Source organism: Hirsutella rhossiliensis, assembly GCF_020360975.1.
Source record: "Hirsutella rhossiliensis strain HR02 chromosome Unknown scaffold00002, whole genome shotgun sequence".
Classification (NCBI taxonomy): domain Eukaryota; kingdom Fungi; phylum Ascomycota; class Sordariomycetes; order Hypocreales; family Ophiocordycipitaceae; genus Hirsutella; species Hirsutella rhossiliensis.
Genome location: NW_025408668.1, coordinates 4,565,876 through 4,582,299, shown reverse-complemented (window position 1 = coordinate 4,582,299; position 16,424 = coordinate 4,565,876). Strand labels below are relative to the sequence as shown.

General features: G+C 54.8%; 3 protein-coding genes across 3 annotated transcripts; all 3 read right to left on the bottom strand.

Annotated features, from left to right (window-relative positions):
• Positions 1-2,474: 2,474 nt before the first annotated feature.
• HRG_02120 (uncharacterized protein) lies at positions 2,475-3,070 on the bottom strand (the record flags this gene model as incomplete). The annotated part of the gene is made up of 3 exons (XM_044860591.1): positions 2,475-2,587; positions 2,647-2,786; positions 2,844-3,070. The coding sequence occupies 3 exons, from the start codon at positions 3,068-3,070 to the stop codon at positions 2,475-2,477; spliced, it is 480 nt and encodes a 159-aa protein (XP_044724224.1).
• Positions 3,071-6,110: 3,040 nt separating this feature from the next.
• Positions 6,111-6,674, bottom strand: HRG_02119 (uncharacterized protein; the record flags this gene model as incomplete). The annotated part of the gene is made up of 1 exon (XM_044860590.1): positions 6,111-6,674. The coding sequence occupies one exon, from the start codon at positions 6,672-6,674 to the stop codon at positions 6,111-6,113; it is 564 nt and encodes a 187-aa protein (XP_044724223.1).
• Positions 6,675-15,429: 8,755 nt separating this feature from the next.
• HRG_02118 (geminivirus rep protein central domain-containing protein) lies at positions 15,430-16,272 on the bottom strand (the record flags this gene model as incomplete). Its single annotated transcript, XM_044860589.1, has 1 exon — positions 15,430-16,272. One exon carries the CDS (start codon positions 16,270-16,272, stop codon positions 15,430-15,432), a length of 843 nt encoding a protein of 280 aa, XP_044724222.1.
• Positions 16,273-16,424: the final 152 nt, after the last annotated feature.

The following is a 16,424-nucleotide window of genomic DNA, read 5'->3' as shown; positions in this document are numbered from 1 at the left end:
TTAAGTAGGGACTGAGCGGGTGTTGGAGTGGTTGTATGTCCGTCGTGCGCCTTTCAGACGCCTACTCCTCTCCACTGGGTAATGATACCTTGTAAACGATTGACACGATTGAAGATGAGTTGACGTGACGCTTCGCTGCTGTTCACGTCAGTCCTTCGGCCTGTCCGCACTCCTTCGGAGTAAATTCCATAGTGATGGAATGGCCCTCCGGGGTGATCATTCGGAGTAATGTCTCTTGAAACAGTGTTCTTGTAAACGTTGAAGGTGTCCTTGTAAACGCCTCAAGTGACTTGGAGCGTGGAATACGTATAAACAAGGGTTAATCTACGTCTTGTGTGCATTCTCGTAAACGCTTAGGAAAGAAGAATATCTCCTGTATGCGTGATGGGTGATGTTCGTCTACAACACAACATCTTAGGCCGAATGACTGGAAATGTCTATAAACGAGGCCAACACCCGAAAAGGGAAAGTGCCCACGAAGGGACCGAAAGCCAATCGCATTTGCTCATCCATACCCAATGAGATGCCAATTTCGTCACGTAAAGAAGACAAGCCTAAGCCAAATTGCCGACGCATCATACCGAAACTGCGCCTAATCATCCGTCACTGCCACTGCCGGAACATGGCAGACTCTTCGACAACCAGCGAGAAACCCTTCCGGTGTTCAATCCAGGAGTCATGTGCGTCTAGGGACACGACCTCAAAGAAGGACGAGTCGGCCACCCGTAGTACCGGAGATAGCCTGCCGCCCCTGCTACGGGACAGCCCAGGTATTTCTCCACCGCCCGTTCCAACTGAAGACCCGTCCAAGCGCCTGAGAGGACAGGCCATGTCGAGCAGAAGCACGATGCAACATGCATCGCTCCCCGTGTGCCGGCGGAGCTCGAACTGTCTGATGCCGACGAAGGAGAAGGTGAACGGGACTTTGCGCCCGGGAACCAAACATCAGCTCTCACCTTGAGTCGAGTCTCCAACAAAGACCAACACTGGTCCCTCCGACTCCCGTCTGGAAAGAGCAAATGAACCGCGAGGGTCGACCCCCCCGCTTGAACGGGCGTCATAGCATCCGCGTGTCGAAAAGCAGCGCAGGCATCGCCCGCGAGCTTCCGCAAGTTCATGTATATGTCCGCTCCCGCGTCACCAAAAGATTCCACGATCTCATCTCCATCGCTCGACCTCCCGGGGCTGTGAGACTCCTGAACCGTGCTACTCGAATCCGAGCCAGAACCACTGTGGTAATGGACAAGAGGACGACGCCCGTCCTCATCGCTGACGTAGTCTGTCATGGCAGCCTGCTTGGCGGGTAGGGGACAGCACGAGAGCTAGAGAAATGTGCACTTGCACTAGAATCCTCAAGAACTTCCACGAGGTTTACCAAAGAAACCTGTGAGAAGATGCAGGCTTTCACTCCCGTTCAACTGAACTCCGTCAATCTGGCGGCGCATCCAGCAGAAGCCAGTCAGAAGAACTTCTCTCGAGTTGGACTGGGCGAGACGTTGCTCTTATACCTCCGCATCTAGCTTGTCCGGGTTGCACCAACCCGGCCATGTGTGGAGCAGTCGTGGAAGCTGCGCAACCCGACCAAGTGTGACGTACCATGTTCTCTCCGCTCCATTGGTTCTTATGACTCACTTCTTTCCCCCCTGTCAATCCGTGCTAGTACTGCAGTGAATCACGTGCGTTCATCCTGCTCTATGGGCTGGGCCGTTGTGCCATGGCCCCCTATAAACCAAACTTAAGTAATAGGGGGCACATGCAGTGAGTGACTCCGTCACCCACAGTAACTTCGCCCTCCAGGCTCGTACCTTTTCCTCCGTCCCGTCGTCCAAGGGCTCCCTCCGGTCGAAGGGCTCCTTCCAGTCGCGGGCCCAACGGAGAGTGTTGGATGTAGCTGCTCGGTCTGTTTGTGTGGTGGAGTGTACCTTCCGTCTGTGTGCGAGTGACTGGTGTCTGTTGCTGTGTGCGTGTATTGTGTGTCCGTCGCGTGCCCCTTCGGGGACAATTGCTCCTCCTTCCTGGGTACTACTCCCTTGTGAACGCTGTACTCAGTTGAAGAGTCGTAAGTGCGGCTCCTCACGTCCACACCTTCGGCGTGTCCGCACCCCCCTTCGGGGGGGTTGATTCCGTAGTCGTGAAATGCCCTGCGGGGCTGATGCTCAGGGTGGATTGCTTGAAGGTGATGATCTTGTAAACGGGTTGGGAATACTTGTAAACGGATTGGGGTCTACTTTGTAAACGGTTTAAATGGGCGGTAAAGGGACAAGTGCTTGCATTATGTCTATTGGTAGCCGGGTGATTACAGTCACGGTACCCTCGCTCGGGGTTAAGCTCCATGCGGTTAAAAGATGCTCGTTTTGTCCCATACAAACAATTTGGCAATATGAAGGTATCGCGATATACCGATACAGTAAGTCCTCCTGAACGCCGACGCTGCTGAGAAAAGGAAGGGATGCACGAAAAGGGAAGGAAAGCCGTCACAGCTCCCGTGTGACCAGCCCGGTGGCAAACTTCAGGTTCCTCTTCTTCTCCGCTGCCGAGCCGGCGGTGGATTCCCCCATGTGGCGTAACAGTTGATCGACGTCCCGTACTATCGTCGAGGAATAGACGTGTCAGCGTAAGGAGTTCCAGGTTCGGGAGATCACCCACCATGCAATCTCTCCAACTGGTTGACATTGTCAGGGAAACCCTCAATCACTTCGCCCGTCAGGACGCTGTGCAAAGGCACCAGGTCCATATCTCCGCGCACGACTGTGGCATTCCGCGCCCGCACCACCGCGTTGCGGTTTCTGTAAAGGAGTTGTCAGCAACCGATGCCGAAAGAGAGGAAACACGGCTCAACTGACGACACCGTGACCTTGCGATCCAAGACGTCCATCCGGCGATCTATGCCGTCGACCTTCCGGTTTAGCATGGTGAGCTGTTCCAAAACAGCATCCATCCTTTGCGCCAGACGAGCACCGCCGTCCACCGCGGGAAGATTGTCGCAGAGCTCCAGATGTTCTGCTGCCAGCCTCAGGGCACCTGCCGCGGTGGAGAAATCAGGCTGACGAAGTCCTGCGTCATGCTCCATGATTGCCAAGAGTGATGCGCGCTGTCCGAAGAGTCGCTCCCGGATCGATGGCGGTCACTTCGTCTGTCCCACGAGGAAAAAGCAAGATCCACTTGCCCGGGTGGCGTTGTCCCCAAGCGTGGTCGCTGTGTCTGCGCCGCGTCTCCGCGGTAACGAGTGCGCGTAGTCAGCTGACTGACGCTATTGCTTTCCTAAGCAAGTTCCTCCGGAGTATTATTCGTCCCGTGCCGGGGTGGATACCTACCCTGGATCAAGTCCCTTTCCTCTTCGAAAAACAAAACGATGCACTTCCGTGATGCTGCCGGAAAAGTGGAAAAAGAAGAGCAAGTCTGCCCGACAGTCGCTCCGCTGGGGGGTCTTCCCTTTTTATCCATCCCTCTCCGAGTGTCTGTAGCATCTGTCCGGGTTTCTAACCCATCCAGTAGTGGAGTGGCTATGTAAGCTGTGCCAGCAAACTATCCAATGAGTGCGTGGCGTCACCCTCCCTGTGTGGCTGCCTCTTAGTACGATTGAGCTTCCCCCGGTCGCTTCAATTTAGTACCACACTCAATCACGTGCGTGAAAGGTGTCTAAAGACTGGGCCATGGAGCAGAGGCCCCCTATAAACCAAACTTAAGTAATAGGGGGCGCCGGGGTAGAAGGGACTCCGCCCTTCGTACTGAACACTCCCTCCCGTCGTGTACCTCTGACTTCCCTCCGGTCGTCAACTCGCCTCCGGCTCAGACAATGCTCCTTCCAGTCGCGGGCCCAACGGTGTAGCGTTTGGGTGTGTTGTGTATGGCGTGGTGACTTGTGTCTGGCGCGGTGACTTCGGTCTGTTGGGTGGATTTTTCTCGTCCGCTTGCTCGTTGCACTCGCACGTCCTCCGTCCCGTCGGGTGCTGAGCTGTCTTGTAAACGCGTTACTCAATTGAAGATTCTTGAGCGTGGCTCTCCACAGCCGTACCTTCGGCACGTCTGCACCCCCTGCGGGGGGTTGATTCCGTAGTTCAGAAGGGATTGTTGGTGAGGGTTGGTAGCCGGGGCAATAAAGCTTTCTTGTAAACGGATTGAGGTCTACGCGGAATTTGAGGGCTACGATGTTGGGGTATTGCGGCTGATAACCTTTATTCTCGTTCATTTGTTTGACAAACGCCAAAGTGAGGTTCGGGCCAATTCTTGGTTCAAATATCTACAAGTGAGGGTGTTGTCTCTGCCAAGATCTATTTCGGGACTACGCCGCTCCACCAACTAAACTTGCCGTGTTTGTCGCGGGTCGAAGTCTTTCTTCCTTTTGACCGCTCGTCACGCTCGCGATCCCGCTCTTTTTCTCTCTTCCGCCTCTGCTCCTGTCTAGCCGCATCTTCCCCGCCGTGACTGGAGCCCGCTCCACGGCGATGTCTGCTACTACCGCTACCGCTACCGCTGGGTTGAGGATGAGAACGGCCCCGGTGTCTATCACTCTGCCGACTGGCCGGGAGCTCCACGTCTGCAGACCGGCTGGATTTCTCTCGCGTCACCTTCTTGAGCAACGAAGATGTCTCCGCATGATGGTTCTCCAAAGTACGCACCTTGGCAAGGATGCTGTGCAGATCCTCCTGCATTTTGACAACAGAGGGACCCACTCTCTGTCTGCCGACTCAACGACTGAATGTCGCGGGACAGCTTCGAGCCTCTCCGCCGCCCTCGTTGCTCCGAGTGGCCAATGAATTGACTCGATCTCCATATTCCTTCACAGCGACGTGAAGGTCCGAAAGCCTCTTCTGTAGTGGCTGCAAAGCACCTTCCACGATGGCCACGACTCGTTTGTCTACAACTTCTAAGACGGCTTCCCGCATGGACGCAGCCAACTCCTCAAGATCCAACCCGTCAGCCGAGACCTCGTGGTCGCTGTCCGAAGTGATACTGCCAGGGGACGCTGGCCGTACGGGTTCCACGGGAGATTCCGCCACCTGGCTCGAATGCCGCGATACGCCATCCTCTTCGCCCTGCTCCGATGCGTCTGATGCGTACGAGTCCACTATTGCTTCGGTGGTCTGACACTTGTCAGGCTCCCTCTCGGGAGATTCGGTACGCGCAGCGGCCAGAGAAAATCCTTGCGCGGGAAACGGACCCGTTCCTCCACCTGTTCACACAGAGTTAGTCAGGACCATGCCTGAATAAGAGGCAGTTCTCACCACCAAAGACTCTCGGTGCGGGCTGACCGAAACCTCTCGGTCCCGGCTGGCCAAAGTCGCCAGGCTGCGTTCTCTGTCCCGGAAACGCCATGCTATCACTCATCATCCAACCTGCCCAGTAATAGGGGGCCTGGGTGTCCGAGTGACTCCGTCCCTCTCACTGACTTCGCCCTCCAGGCTCGTACCATTGACTCCGTCAAAGGGCTCCCTCCGGTCATCCAACTCGCTCCGCTCAGACAAAACTCCCTCCGGTCGTGGCCCAACGGGTTGTGTTTGGATGTAGCTGTCCCGTCTGTCTACGCGCAAGAGTAACTTCCGTGTCCTTTTGTGTGTTGGGTCTCGTCCCTTGCTCCCCTTCGGTCGCGGTCCTCCGTCCCGTGACTGTGCATGTGTTCTTGTAAATGTGTTACACAATCGAAGTCTCGTGAGCGTGGCTCTTCACACCCAGTCCTGCGGCCTGTGTGCACCCCCTGCGGGGGGTTGCCTCCATAGTCATGAGTGGATTGTAGATGTGGGGTGGTAGCCGGGGCAATGAAGCTTTCTTGTAAACGGTTCAGGGTTCTCGAATGAAGTCTACGATCTGTTTGGGTCTCGAAGATGATTGAAAGCGACTAAAGGAGTGTGCAGTCCTCGGTGAAGGGTCGCGTCTATATCATGCTCTCATGCTTTTCGATAGCCGAGTGGGCCAAAGTACGTTCAGACTGCGACCTCCACGAAAACAATGTGTACGAGAAAGTTCATATTTACTAATTGGTACCCCTTACCTGCAAAATGCTCGTCCGCAAAACCCTTCCCCACGCCAACGATCCACCGTTTCCGGGGTCGAGATCAGGGACTGTCTTGACGCCAACCACGTGTCCCTTTCTCCTTCCGAGACGAGCTCAATCACAGCGACGTACGCGCTGTTCCAACATGGACAATAGTACCCTTGCCTTTCGATCCTCGGGCTCTGGAGCATCTCTCCTGTTCGTCGGTCGCTGCCTGACAGTAACCTAAATAATGCTGCACCGCATAAATGACTTCTCGCGTCTGCATGGGGCCGACGAGAGGCGAGGCGGGATCAAAGAGTAGAACCATGGAGCAGTCCCGGGCTCCTTCCCCAGAGGAGTCATCAGACAACTTGATCCAGACGTCCGCCGTCACCGCCAGAGAGTCCTGCAACTCCTTCCGGCACAAATCCATCGCCACGAGGTCTCGGAATGTAAAGTAAACAGCCACGGCAACGACATTGCCTGCGGCTAAGAGGGGGGGGAGCGGTTTCCAAAGCGTCCTTTCCGACTGCTCAAGGTGAAGTGTCTGGCTCCCCGGCAGCTTGTTAGCAAGCCAGACGAGATGTTCGACCAAACGACCTGCTCCGTGACTCTTGGGCACGAAGCGATTGCCCCAAAGCAAATCGTCCCGCTTCTGTTCCTCAGACTTGGATGGGCGCTCCTGCTGGTATGTCGCCATGACCAGCGTATATAGTTGTGTCTCTCGACACGGAGGTACTGTCCCTGGTGTAACAGGGGATGGAATCTTACCCACTCCGCAAGTCGTACTCGAGGCGATACTCCCGGAGATCTGAGCGGAACCCGCCGGGTTGTGAGAGAAAGGGCCGCTGTCTAGCTTTTCCAGAATGGCTACTCCTTGCTGCGTAGGACAGGCAGACTAGGGCTGCCCGCTTGCATCCAAGCAGATTCAAATGAAGAGAAGCGCTGCTGGTGTCTCCTCCAGAAGAAGTAGAAAGAAGAGAGAGACGATCTCTGAGATCTGTTTCGAGGGGGAGGGGACAGCCTCCTCTATATACTCCGTCTGCCGTCTTCCCGACCGGTGCTCTCCACCTCTGTCCGGGACCCCCTCCACTTTTCCCCACCAGCCAAGGCAGTTGGGTGGGTGTGTGAAGCGATGCAACCCACACTCTGTGGCCGACCTCCTCCCGCCGGTCTGATTGGTCGTTAGGACTAGGTCACTTTCCCGCCTGTCAAGGACCTCTAGTACTTCATTCCTGCCCGTGCGGTCATCCATTCTCTAGTGACTGGGCCATGGAGCAGAGGCCCCCTATAAACCAAACTTAAGTAATAGGGGGCCTATGGGTATGAGTGACTCCGTCCCCCATACAGTTGCCCTCCCGCCGGTCGGTCACAGTGTCCTCGTTCCACTCGTTCAAAACTCCCTCCGGTCGAAGGGCTCCTTCCAGTCGCGGCCCAACGGTGTAGTGTTTTGGTGTGGGTTGTATGACTGAGTGACTTGGTGTGTTGTGTGCTTGTGTGGGTATTCGTCACTCAGTCCGTCTCCACGTGTGTGTTTGTTCTCTGTCCGTCGCGCGCCCTTACGGACACTTGCTCCTCCTCACGGTGTACTACTCTCGTGTAAACGAATTCACTCGGTTGAACATCGTCAACGTGGCTCTCCACGTCCGAACCTACGGCTCGTCCGCACCCCCCTTCGGGGGGATTGCCTCCATAGTGATGAAGGAGTCCTCCGGAGGTGATCATTTGCAGTGAAGTGAATGAAGGGTATCCCCTTGTAAACGGTGTGAGGCAATACTCGGAGTAGGTGCTCTTGTCAACGCTTTGACGAAGACTTGTATCTCATGGTTGTGTCTACGTGTGCACCTGTGAATACCTGCATGGTGTTGTACAGGCGATAAGGAAAAACGTTTCATTATGTCCCTACAATCGGAAGCGACCCTTCCAGTGGGTTGAGGCGCAAGAACGGACCGCCTCCCCCAAGCAAGTGGTTCTCTAGTTTGTCACGCAAAGGACGATGCCCGATCTCTGTCTTACCTGGCCTCCGAATATTGTCGACGAGAATTGACAGAGTCTTACAATGGTACACAGCACAACAACTCAAGCGGAAAGCATTCCCATCACTTTCCCCGAGGAAACTGACCGGACCTTCTCCGGTCACGAGATCATAGAGCCTCTGGAAGTGCGCGCTGCTAAACCCATTTCCACCAAATGTGTTGTTTGCCTTCAACAAAAGGCAGTAGTGGAAGAAGTCTTCCTCCATCTCGAACCAAGAGCCCCAGACGCCGACATGCAAGTCGTCGAGCACGTCTTCTAGCCTGTTACTCACAGAGCGAGAGGAAAACTGCGTTTCAGAGGTCCACTCCAAGCAGATCCAGTTTCGACACCATGACTGCTCACGCAGAGGTGTGCAGGCGGAATGCGGACACCAAGGGTGACAAACACAAGACCACTCGAGCTTCTCAGCTGTTCGGAGAGCAACGCCGCTGGCTACATTTCCCGGCGAAGACTGACGATCCGCCCGCAGTTTCGAGGCTGCCAAGGGTCTTCCCATACCGACTCCCTAGAGGAAAGAAGCAAGATATGCTTCAGCGAGGCGCATTCTCGTCGACCGCTCCGTCTCTTTCTTCGCTTTCCAAGCAAGCGATGCCCGGGCAGAAGACAAAGGGTAAACCGACCGCAGGTCAAAGTAGTCTAGCCTAACTGGCTCGGATGCGAAGTGTCGCACGACAGGCTTCTGTCTTCCAGTTATCGTTCCAATAAAAACACTTCTCGTGATGTGTCGGGAAAACTGGCGCCTGTCCAAGGCTGATTAACCCTGCCTGGTGATGAAGACAATACAAGGAGTTCAATCCATTGGATTCAAAGACTAGCAGTCTGTCGTCTGTCGCCTCGCTCCATAAGTCAACCAACCTCACCTCGTTCCCGTTGCACAGGATCACCTGCCGGGTGAATAAGCAGAGAAGAAAAAGAGGAAGAAGGATTCTGCCTGAATCGAGAGTGGGCGACCACGCGGTCTTATACCTTCCAGTGTCTGTAGTTGTCCGGGCCCTGCGCCCGTCCAGATGTGGAGTGTCTAAGTAAGCTAAAGCAAACAGACAAGTAGCGCGGCACCCGCCCTCCGGCGAGTACCTTCTTAGCACTCAGCCTCTTCCTTCCCGTGCGAGACTGCTAGTACTACACTCTGATGCTCGAGTGTCTAGAGCTGGGCCGTTGTGCCATGGCCCCCTATAAACCAAACTTAAGTAATAGGGGGCCTGGGTGTCCGAGTGACTCCGTCCCTCTCACTGACTTCGCCCTCCAGGCTCGTACTATTGACTCCGTCAAAGGGCTCCCTCCGGTCGTCCAACTCGCTCCGCTCAGACAAAACTCCCTCCGGTCGTGGCCCACGGGTTGTGTTTGGGGTATTGCTTGTAGTGTATCTGTGTGGTGGAGTGACTTGAACTGGGGTTTGTGTGTGTGCAAGTGTTGTGTGTCCGTCGCCCTTCGGCTGCTCCTCCTGTACTGTGTCAACTGTCTTGTGAACGGGCTTACTCAATTGAAGATTGTTTGAGCGTGGCTCTCCACGTCCAGTCCTGCGTCCTGTCCGCACTGCAGGGGTTGATTCCGTAGTGGTGAAATGCCCTGCGGGCTGATGCTCAGAGTAGTTTACTTGAAGTGCATTATCTTGTAAACGCGTTGAGGTAGACTATCTTTTCCAGTGTTCTTGTAAACGCTTTGGGGTCCACGATCTGCTGTATGTTTACGTGCAGCCAAGTGGATGTGGGCAGTGAATCGGTGTCAAGTCATGTGTGCAATTGTGCATTCCATAATTCCATTAGACAGCGAGCCAGTGCATGCTCATATTCTACTTCGGTGCTGTCACATATCAAGGTGAGGGCATCATGATCCCCCCTTTCCGCGAACTAGCTACTCCAGAGAGAGCCGAAAAGACGACCTCCTGCCCATCCATGCTTCCCCTTCCGCCTTGCTCGAAGATGCGACCGTCACCGAGTGTGTGTCGATGTATCTGTTCTGCCAGGGTGAACTCTACATGTGTACGACGAAGCGAGGGCATCGTGTAGTCCCGTTCGGGCAAGTGGGGTGTCTACAATCCGATCTGCCCGTGCAATGCTCCCCGCACGTATGCTTACCTTGCTGCGGTCTCTCGACCGTGGCCGGTTCGTCTCCGGTCAATGCCTCGCCCGGGCTCTGTTTAATCTCAACCAGGCAATCACTACCCCGAGTGACTCCATTCCGTGTGTCAATCCCATCCGCTACGCTTCGACACCGAGTCAATCACTTGCCTGAGTACTGTGACACAAGAAGAGACTCTCGTCGTCGTCGTCGTCGTCGTCACCGGCTTGAATGGACATTCTCAACACATCGCCTCCGTGTGTGCATGCTCACCGAGCGGTAAAAGAGAAAAATACTCCCGTCATGGACTCCAATGTCGTCGGCCACAATGGCGCCGTCAGTGAGCTAGCCTGCGCCGCGAACGCATTCGACTTGTCCCTCACCCGGGAACAAACGGTGAACGGAGCCCGTCTAGGGCGAAGTGGGAGTGCAGTGCACACCTTGTCCAAACCCGTTCTCGCGAAGATGCTTTCAAGAGAAAGAAGGGAAGAGGGACAGAACAAGTCCGTCCATTCTCTCTCGATCATATCACTTCATGTCCTTACCGTCCACTGACTCCGTCTGCCGTCGCTTTCCATCTAGTCGTGGCGTAGCCACCAGGTCCTCGCGTCCCCTGTCCGATAGGTGTATAACCACCGTCCCGGGCTCAATGAAGGGTCTCTTGTCGAGTCGTGCCGCAGGCACCGTGTGTGATCCTCCAGGGCTCTGACAATCACCTGCCATGTTGTCTCCAGTTGTGCCGTAGGCACCATTTCCCTCTCGGGTGTGTAAAGGAAAGAGGAATCCAGCCTGGATGTGTTGTGTCGAGGGTGTCCTCCCCTTATACCCTCCCGGTTTTGAAAGTGTCCGGGTTCTGTCCCGTCCATGTGTGGGTCAGTGAAACTGCGTAACCTGACCAATAGCGCGGCAACCTCCCTCCGTCGGTACCTTCTTATGACTCAGTGTCTCCCCTCCGGTACAATACTGCTAGTGACTACATGGAAGCTGCGCAACCTGTCTAGAGCTGGGCCTGGGCCGTGGGCAATGGGCCCCCTATAAACCAAACTTAAGTAATAGGGGGCCTTTCTGACAAGTGACCTCCCGTCACACAGTCCACCCGCCCTCCAGGCGTGTACCCTTTCGTTCCACTCAAGGGCAGTTCCTCCCTCCGGTCGTCTCAACTCGCTCCGCTCGTGGGCCCAGCATGTGTTTGGGGTTTGTGTGTGTGCAAGTTGTCGTGTTTGTGTCCGTCGCCCTTCGGTTGCTCCTCCTGTCGCGTGAAGACCGGCTTGTAAACGTGTCTACTGAATCGAAGATGGTTGAGCGTGGCTCTCCACGCCCGAACCTTCGGCTCGGTCGCACCCCCTGCGGGGGATTGATTCCATAGTCATGCCTGGGCCCTCCGGGGGTGCAAGTGAGCGGTGGTTTACTGGGAGTGTGATGTCCACGTGAGGGGTTTTCCCTTGTGAACGTTGTGAGGTCTACAATCTGGAAAGTGTTTATCTGTAGACTTGTAGGTGTGGACAGTCAAAGCAGTGTAAAGTCATGTGCTCATTGACACGAGAAACAAACACATGTCTACCATTCTCCGTCTAAGACTGGGTGGATTACGACCCGATTGAAGCTATCGCGATGCCTTAAAAGAAGAAGCTTGCTCCGGCGCGCCTACGCTACGTGACAGCCCTTACAATAGGAAAATTCAACATTCTCCACCTGGACATTTTTCATCTTCTGTAGGATCCTGTATACTTGATAGAAACGTTTTTAAACCCTCGAACAAGCACGAGCATGCATCCAGTAGCGTTCAAGAACAACTGTGCGAAGGCTCGATAAAGTAGCAGCCGAATGTCTGCCGGAGCCACTACTTAGGCCGTCTCTTCAACGCCCCACCATCGTCAGCGTATGCATCCGAAGGGTTGAATAGAACACGGGTGAAAGAAAATATCTCACCTCTGCGACCTCGACAATCATCCTCCCGCCTTCAGGATCTTCACCCCAGCTGTACCCTCCATCGAGTACACCCTGGAACCAGTCTCTCCACCAGGGATGTTGATTGGGTGGAACAGGACAGTCGGTCCTGTAATGCCACGTGAAGTCTTCGGTACCGTATGGCTCCCGCCGCTTGACCCAGCAAACGCAGCCCTCCGGTTTGTCTGTCTCTTCGGCCATGGTCTCCGGCATGGCGCATCGGTCGAGGGGGAACAAGGACGCCGGACGGTGTTCTCACTAGTAGAGATCGTAGTAGGACACCCTTATCACCGGGTGCTATAGAAGAGTGAGCGCGGTTCAAAGCCGCTGCAGCCGTGTCAGCAACAAGATCCAGATCTTCAGAGAACTAGGCCAGCTCACCTGGCTGTCAATCCGAAGAAAGACAAGCGTAAACCGTTAGCCTACTCGCTCATGCGGCAGTCCTACATCTGCCAACACGAACTCTCTCTCCAAGAAAGGTGTACACCCACGAAGGAAACTGGTCTGACGAGTCCCCCGTCACTTGCAACTAGTCGCAGACACAGCGTCAGGCTTTCCACGCCAGAAAACAAAACGTCTACTGAGACGAGAAAGTGGGGAGATTTGGAAAATCCCAAGACTCACTTCACCGTTTCGCATGGAAGAACTAGAACAAGGGCTCTTCCTAGTTCCCCGAGGGCCTTCTTGTAGGGCCGCTCTCGACGGCCTGACTCCACCTTGCAGAACCCAATGTCAAGGGTCCTGAGAGTTTCAACCAATAGGATTGATGCTCCAGCAGTGGCTCCACCAGCGTCCGGGTTTCTCACGTCACCCCTCCAACTGACTAAGGCGGTGAACATGGAAACTACGTAACCTGTCTCCCCGACCCGCCTCTTCCCTCCGGTCTGATTGGCTGCTATGACAGTGTCGCTCCCCCCGGTCTCTTCCACCTAGTACTGCAGTAAATCACGTGCGTTCAATCTGCCTAGTGACTGGGCCGTTGTGCCATGGCCCCCTATAAACCAAACTTAAGTAATAGGGGGCCTGGGTGTCCGAGTGACTCCCTCACTCTCCTGTCTTCGCCCTCCAGTCGAAGTCCCTTTGACCTCGTTCCACTCGTGCAAAGACTCGCTCCGCTCAGACATGCTCCGTCCCGTCGCGGGCCCAGTGTGTGATTGGTTGTTGAGGGTTGTATGGTGTTCACGTGCGCGGGTGTGACTGAGTGACTGGGTGGAGTTGTCTGTTGTGTGTCGTTCGTCATTCAGTGTGTTGTGCTTCGTGAACGTGGATGTGCTTGTAAACGGGCTGTGTTGGTTGGAGAGAGTCAGTGTGGCTTCTCACGCCCGAACCTTCGGCTCGGTCGCACCCCCCTTTGGGGGGATTGTTTTCCATAGTCCTGCCTGGGCCCTACGGGGTTGATCATACCAGGTGGATTACGCGAAGGGTTTCCCCTTGTAAACGTCTACGGAATACTTGTAAACGCATGTGTGATTATAATCCTCGGTGTGAAGTCTATGATTCTACCATGTTCGTGGATACAGTCAATTGACCGTGCTGCCGCTATTCTGGATCGGTCTTTTCATCTACGTTAAAACGAAGCCATCGTGATATCCGAAAAAGGAAAACCGTTGAACACCAACGTCATGCAAAATGAATATAACGATGACCAAAGTCATCTATCAGTCTCACTCTCGCCCCGTATCTCATCCAAGAGCTTGTTCAAAAGCCCATCACAACCAAAGGTGACAGTTCCTTCCGTGGTCATGTGAAAAATCCAAAAAGGCAAATGCGCCTTCATCTGCTCCATACAGCATGATAGTGGCACAGCAATACAGTCCGAACCGGCCGACTCATTGTCAGCAACTGGAGGAAGTGAAGGTCCAAGCCGAGTCTGCAGCGTGCAGCAATCCTCGCGACTGAACCCTCCGGCGTTCGGGCCAGCCCACAGTAGAACCCTGTGGATGAAGAGGCCATCCTGCGCACGCTGCGCCACCGAGTAGAAAAAGTCCCTGGGACCCAGACAGTCCCTTAGAGTCTCCGAAAAAGAAGAAGCCGAGCGCTTGTGTGTTGTCACCAACAGGAGAAAAAGCCACCGCTCGCAGAAGCGCTGAATCCGTAGAGAACAACAAAACGGATGGCTGCAGCAGCATCCGCGGTCTCGTGTCCTTGCCGTGGGCAGAGAAGGGCGGGCAAAAATTGTCTCGCAGGAAGCTGGCAGATCCATGCTGCCCAAAATTGACGAACCGAAGAGAGACTCTGGCCCAGGCTCCGCTCCGGGAACGTACGTACGTAGAGTTGGGAGGCCAGATCAAGGCTGCCCGGCCGCTAGGTGAAGTGAAAGGAGAAGATTTGTGTCCAGCACAAATGTAAACAATATATGGGCACCTCGGCCCCTAACTTACTCCGTAGCGCGTCTCTAGAGAGACAAAGGACGCGTTCGGGCTGGTAGACCAGTCAATCCATCTTGTCTCACGCCATTGCGGGGCGACTCTGCCCAAGAGCCCAATGAAGAACCAGCGGGAAAACAATTGCACCAGGCAATATCCCACTCCGTCGTTCTGCGAGCCGATTGATTTCCGCAAGGAAAATATATCAAAAGTGAACCGTCCACAGTTCTGGGTTGGGCGACCCATGGTCTTTATACTCCGTTGAAAAGGTAAAGAAGAGATTTGACGTCTCCCCGACAGTCGCTCTACTCGTGGGCGTTCTCGCCCTTTCTATGTTCCTCTCCTTCCGTATCGAGGTGATACCGTCCGGGTGTCTACCCGTCCAAGAGTGGAGTCACGCAACCACTGCGTTGGAAGCTGGACCAATAGCGCGGCCACCTTCCATCCGTCAGGTACCTTCTTAGCACTCAGTCTTTCCTTCCAGTACAAAACTGCTAGTACATCACTCTCTGCCTTTGTCAAGACATTCCGTTCCTAGTGACTGGGCCATGGAGCAGAGGCCCCCTATAAACCAAACTTAAGTAATAGGGGGCCCAAGAGTAGCAGTGACTCCCTCACTCCTACAAGGTCCTCGCTGCCTGCTCGTACCAGTGTCCTCCATCCAGTCGTCCGTTCTCGCTCCGCTCAAGCACCTCCCTCCGGTCGGGGTGGCCCAACGGTATTGTTTGCAGTGTGCTTGTATGGCGGAGTGACTTGAACTGGGGTTTGTGTGTGTGCAAGTTGTTGTGTATGGTCCGTCGCCCTTCGGTTGCTCCTCCTGTGGTGTATCTACTGGCTTGTGAACGGGTCTACTCAATTGAAGATGGTTGAGCGTGGCTCTCCACGCCCGAACCTTCGGCTCGGTCGCACCCCCTGCGGGGGATTGATTCCATAGTCATGAGTGGGTTAGAGATGAAGGGTGGTAGCCGGGGCAATGTGGTGAGCTTGTAAACGATTTTGATCTACGATGCTGGCGGTGTCACAACAATGCATCTTCTCGATTTGTATCTACTTCCCATACAACATCTTCCCCTTTGGCACACGATAAATCACGGCTGTCTCAAGCAAATACTGACCAATATCCTTGTCCTTGGTAACATCATTGTCCTCATTACAAGTCCAGATGACTGGTATACCCATGCGAATGGTCCGCTGCTCGCGGTACTTGCCTGTGGCGGTGATGTACTCCTGACAGCCAGCAAGGTCACGCTTGTAGGGAAAAGCCCTCAACTTGATATCGTTGAGGACAACATGTGTAATGTCCGGCTTCATGAGTTCATCCATATTCCACTCACCCGTCATGTGAGCTGGACGACCAAAGGAAAGAGCCCACTCGGTCTTGCCAGAGCGGGGCCGACCGACGATGACGAGACATGTCGGACGACCAAGCCGGGCCACGTCAAAGTTCTTTTGCCGCCACTGAAGCAACCTTCTCGGCACCTTCCAGGGTAAGGGAGGAAAGGAAGGCGCATGGGGTTTGGCAGAAGGACCCTTCTTGGTCCTCAAGAAAGCCTGGCAATTCGCATGGTTACGTACCCACCAGGACTTGAAATGCGTCTTGAGCAGCGTCTCCGCCTCCTCGCGGGACTCCGTCTCAACCGCCTGCTCCAAGTACTTGTCTTTTTCCGACGCCGTCGTCGTCTTGGGACCGATCCACTCGCCAAAGACGTCGCCACCCTTGGCGATATAAGCCTGCACGCACTGCAGGAAGTACGCAGGCGTCTCGTTCTCCGGCTTCTTGTGAATGTTGATCGACGTCGTGTCCACCTCACGACCATCCTTTACATCAATCCAGACCCTGAACTTTTCACGGGCGTTCCTCCAGTGCACGCGGGGCTCGAACTTGAGCATCACATGATAGTGGGAGTGCCATCCTCATGCAGTTCCTTGCAGCCGTAGACCTGTACTGTTCCTGCCTGTCCAGTCCTGCGGTTAACCCGTGGCAGGCTCGGCGCCAGCGACTCGTAGATACCTGTGGAACTCCTCTGGGTCTTCGACCCGGC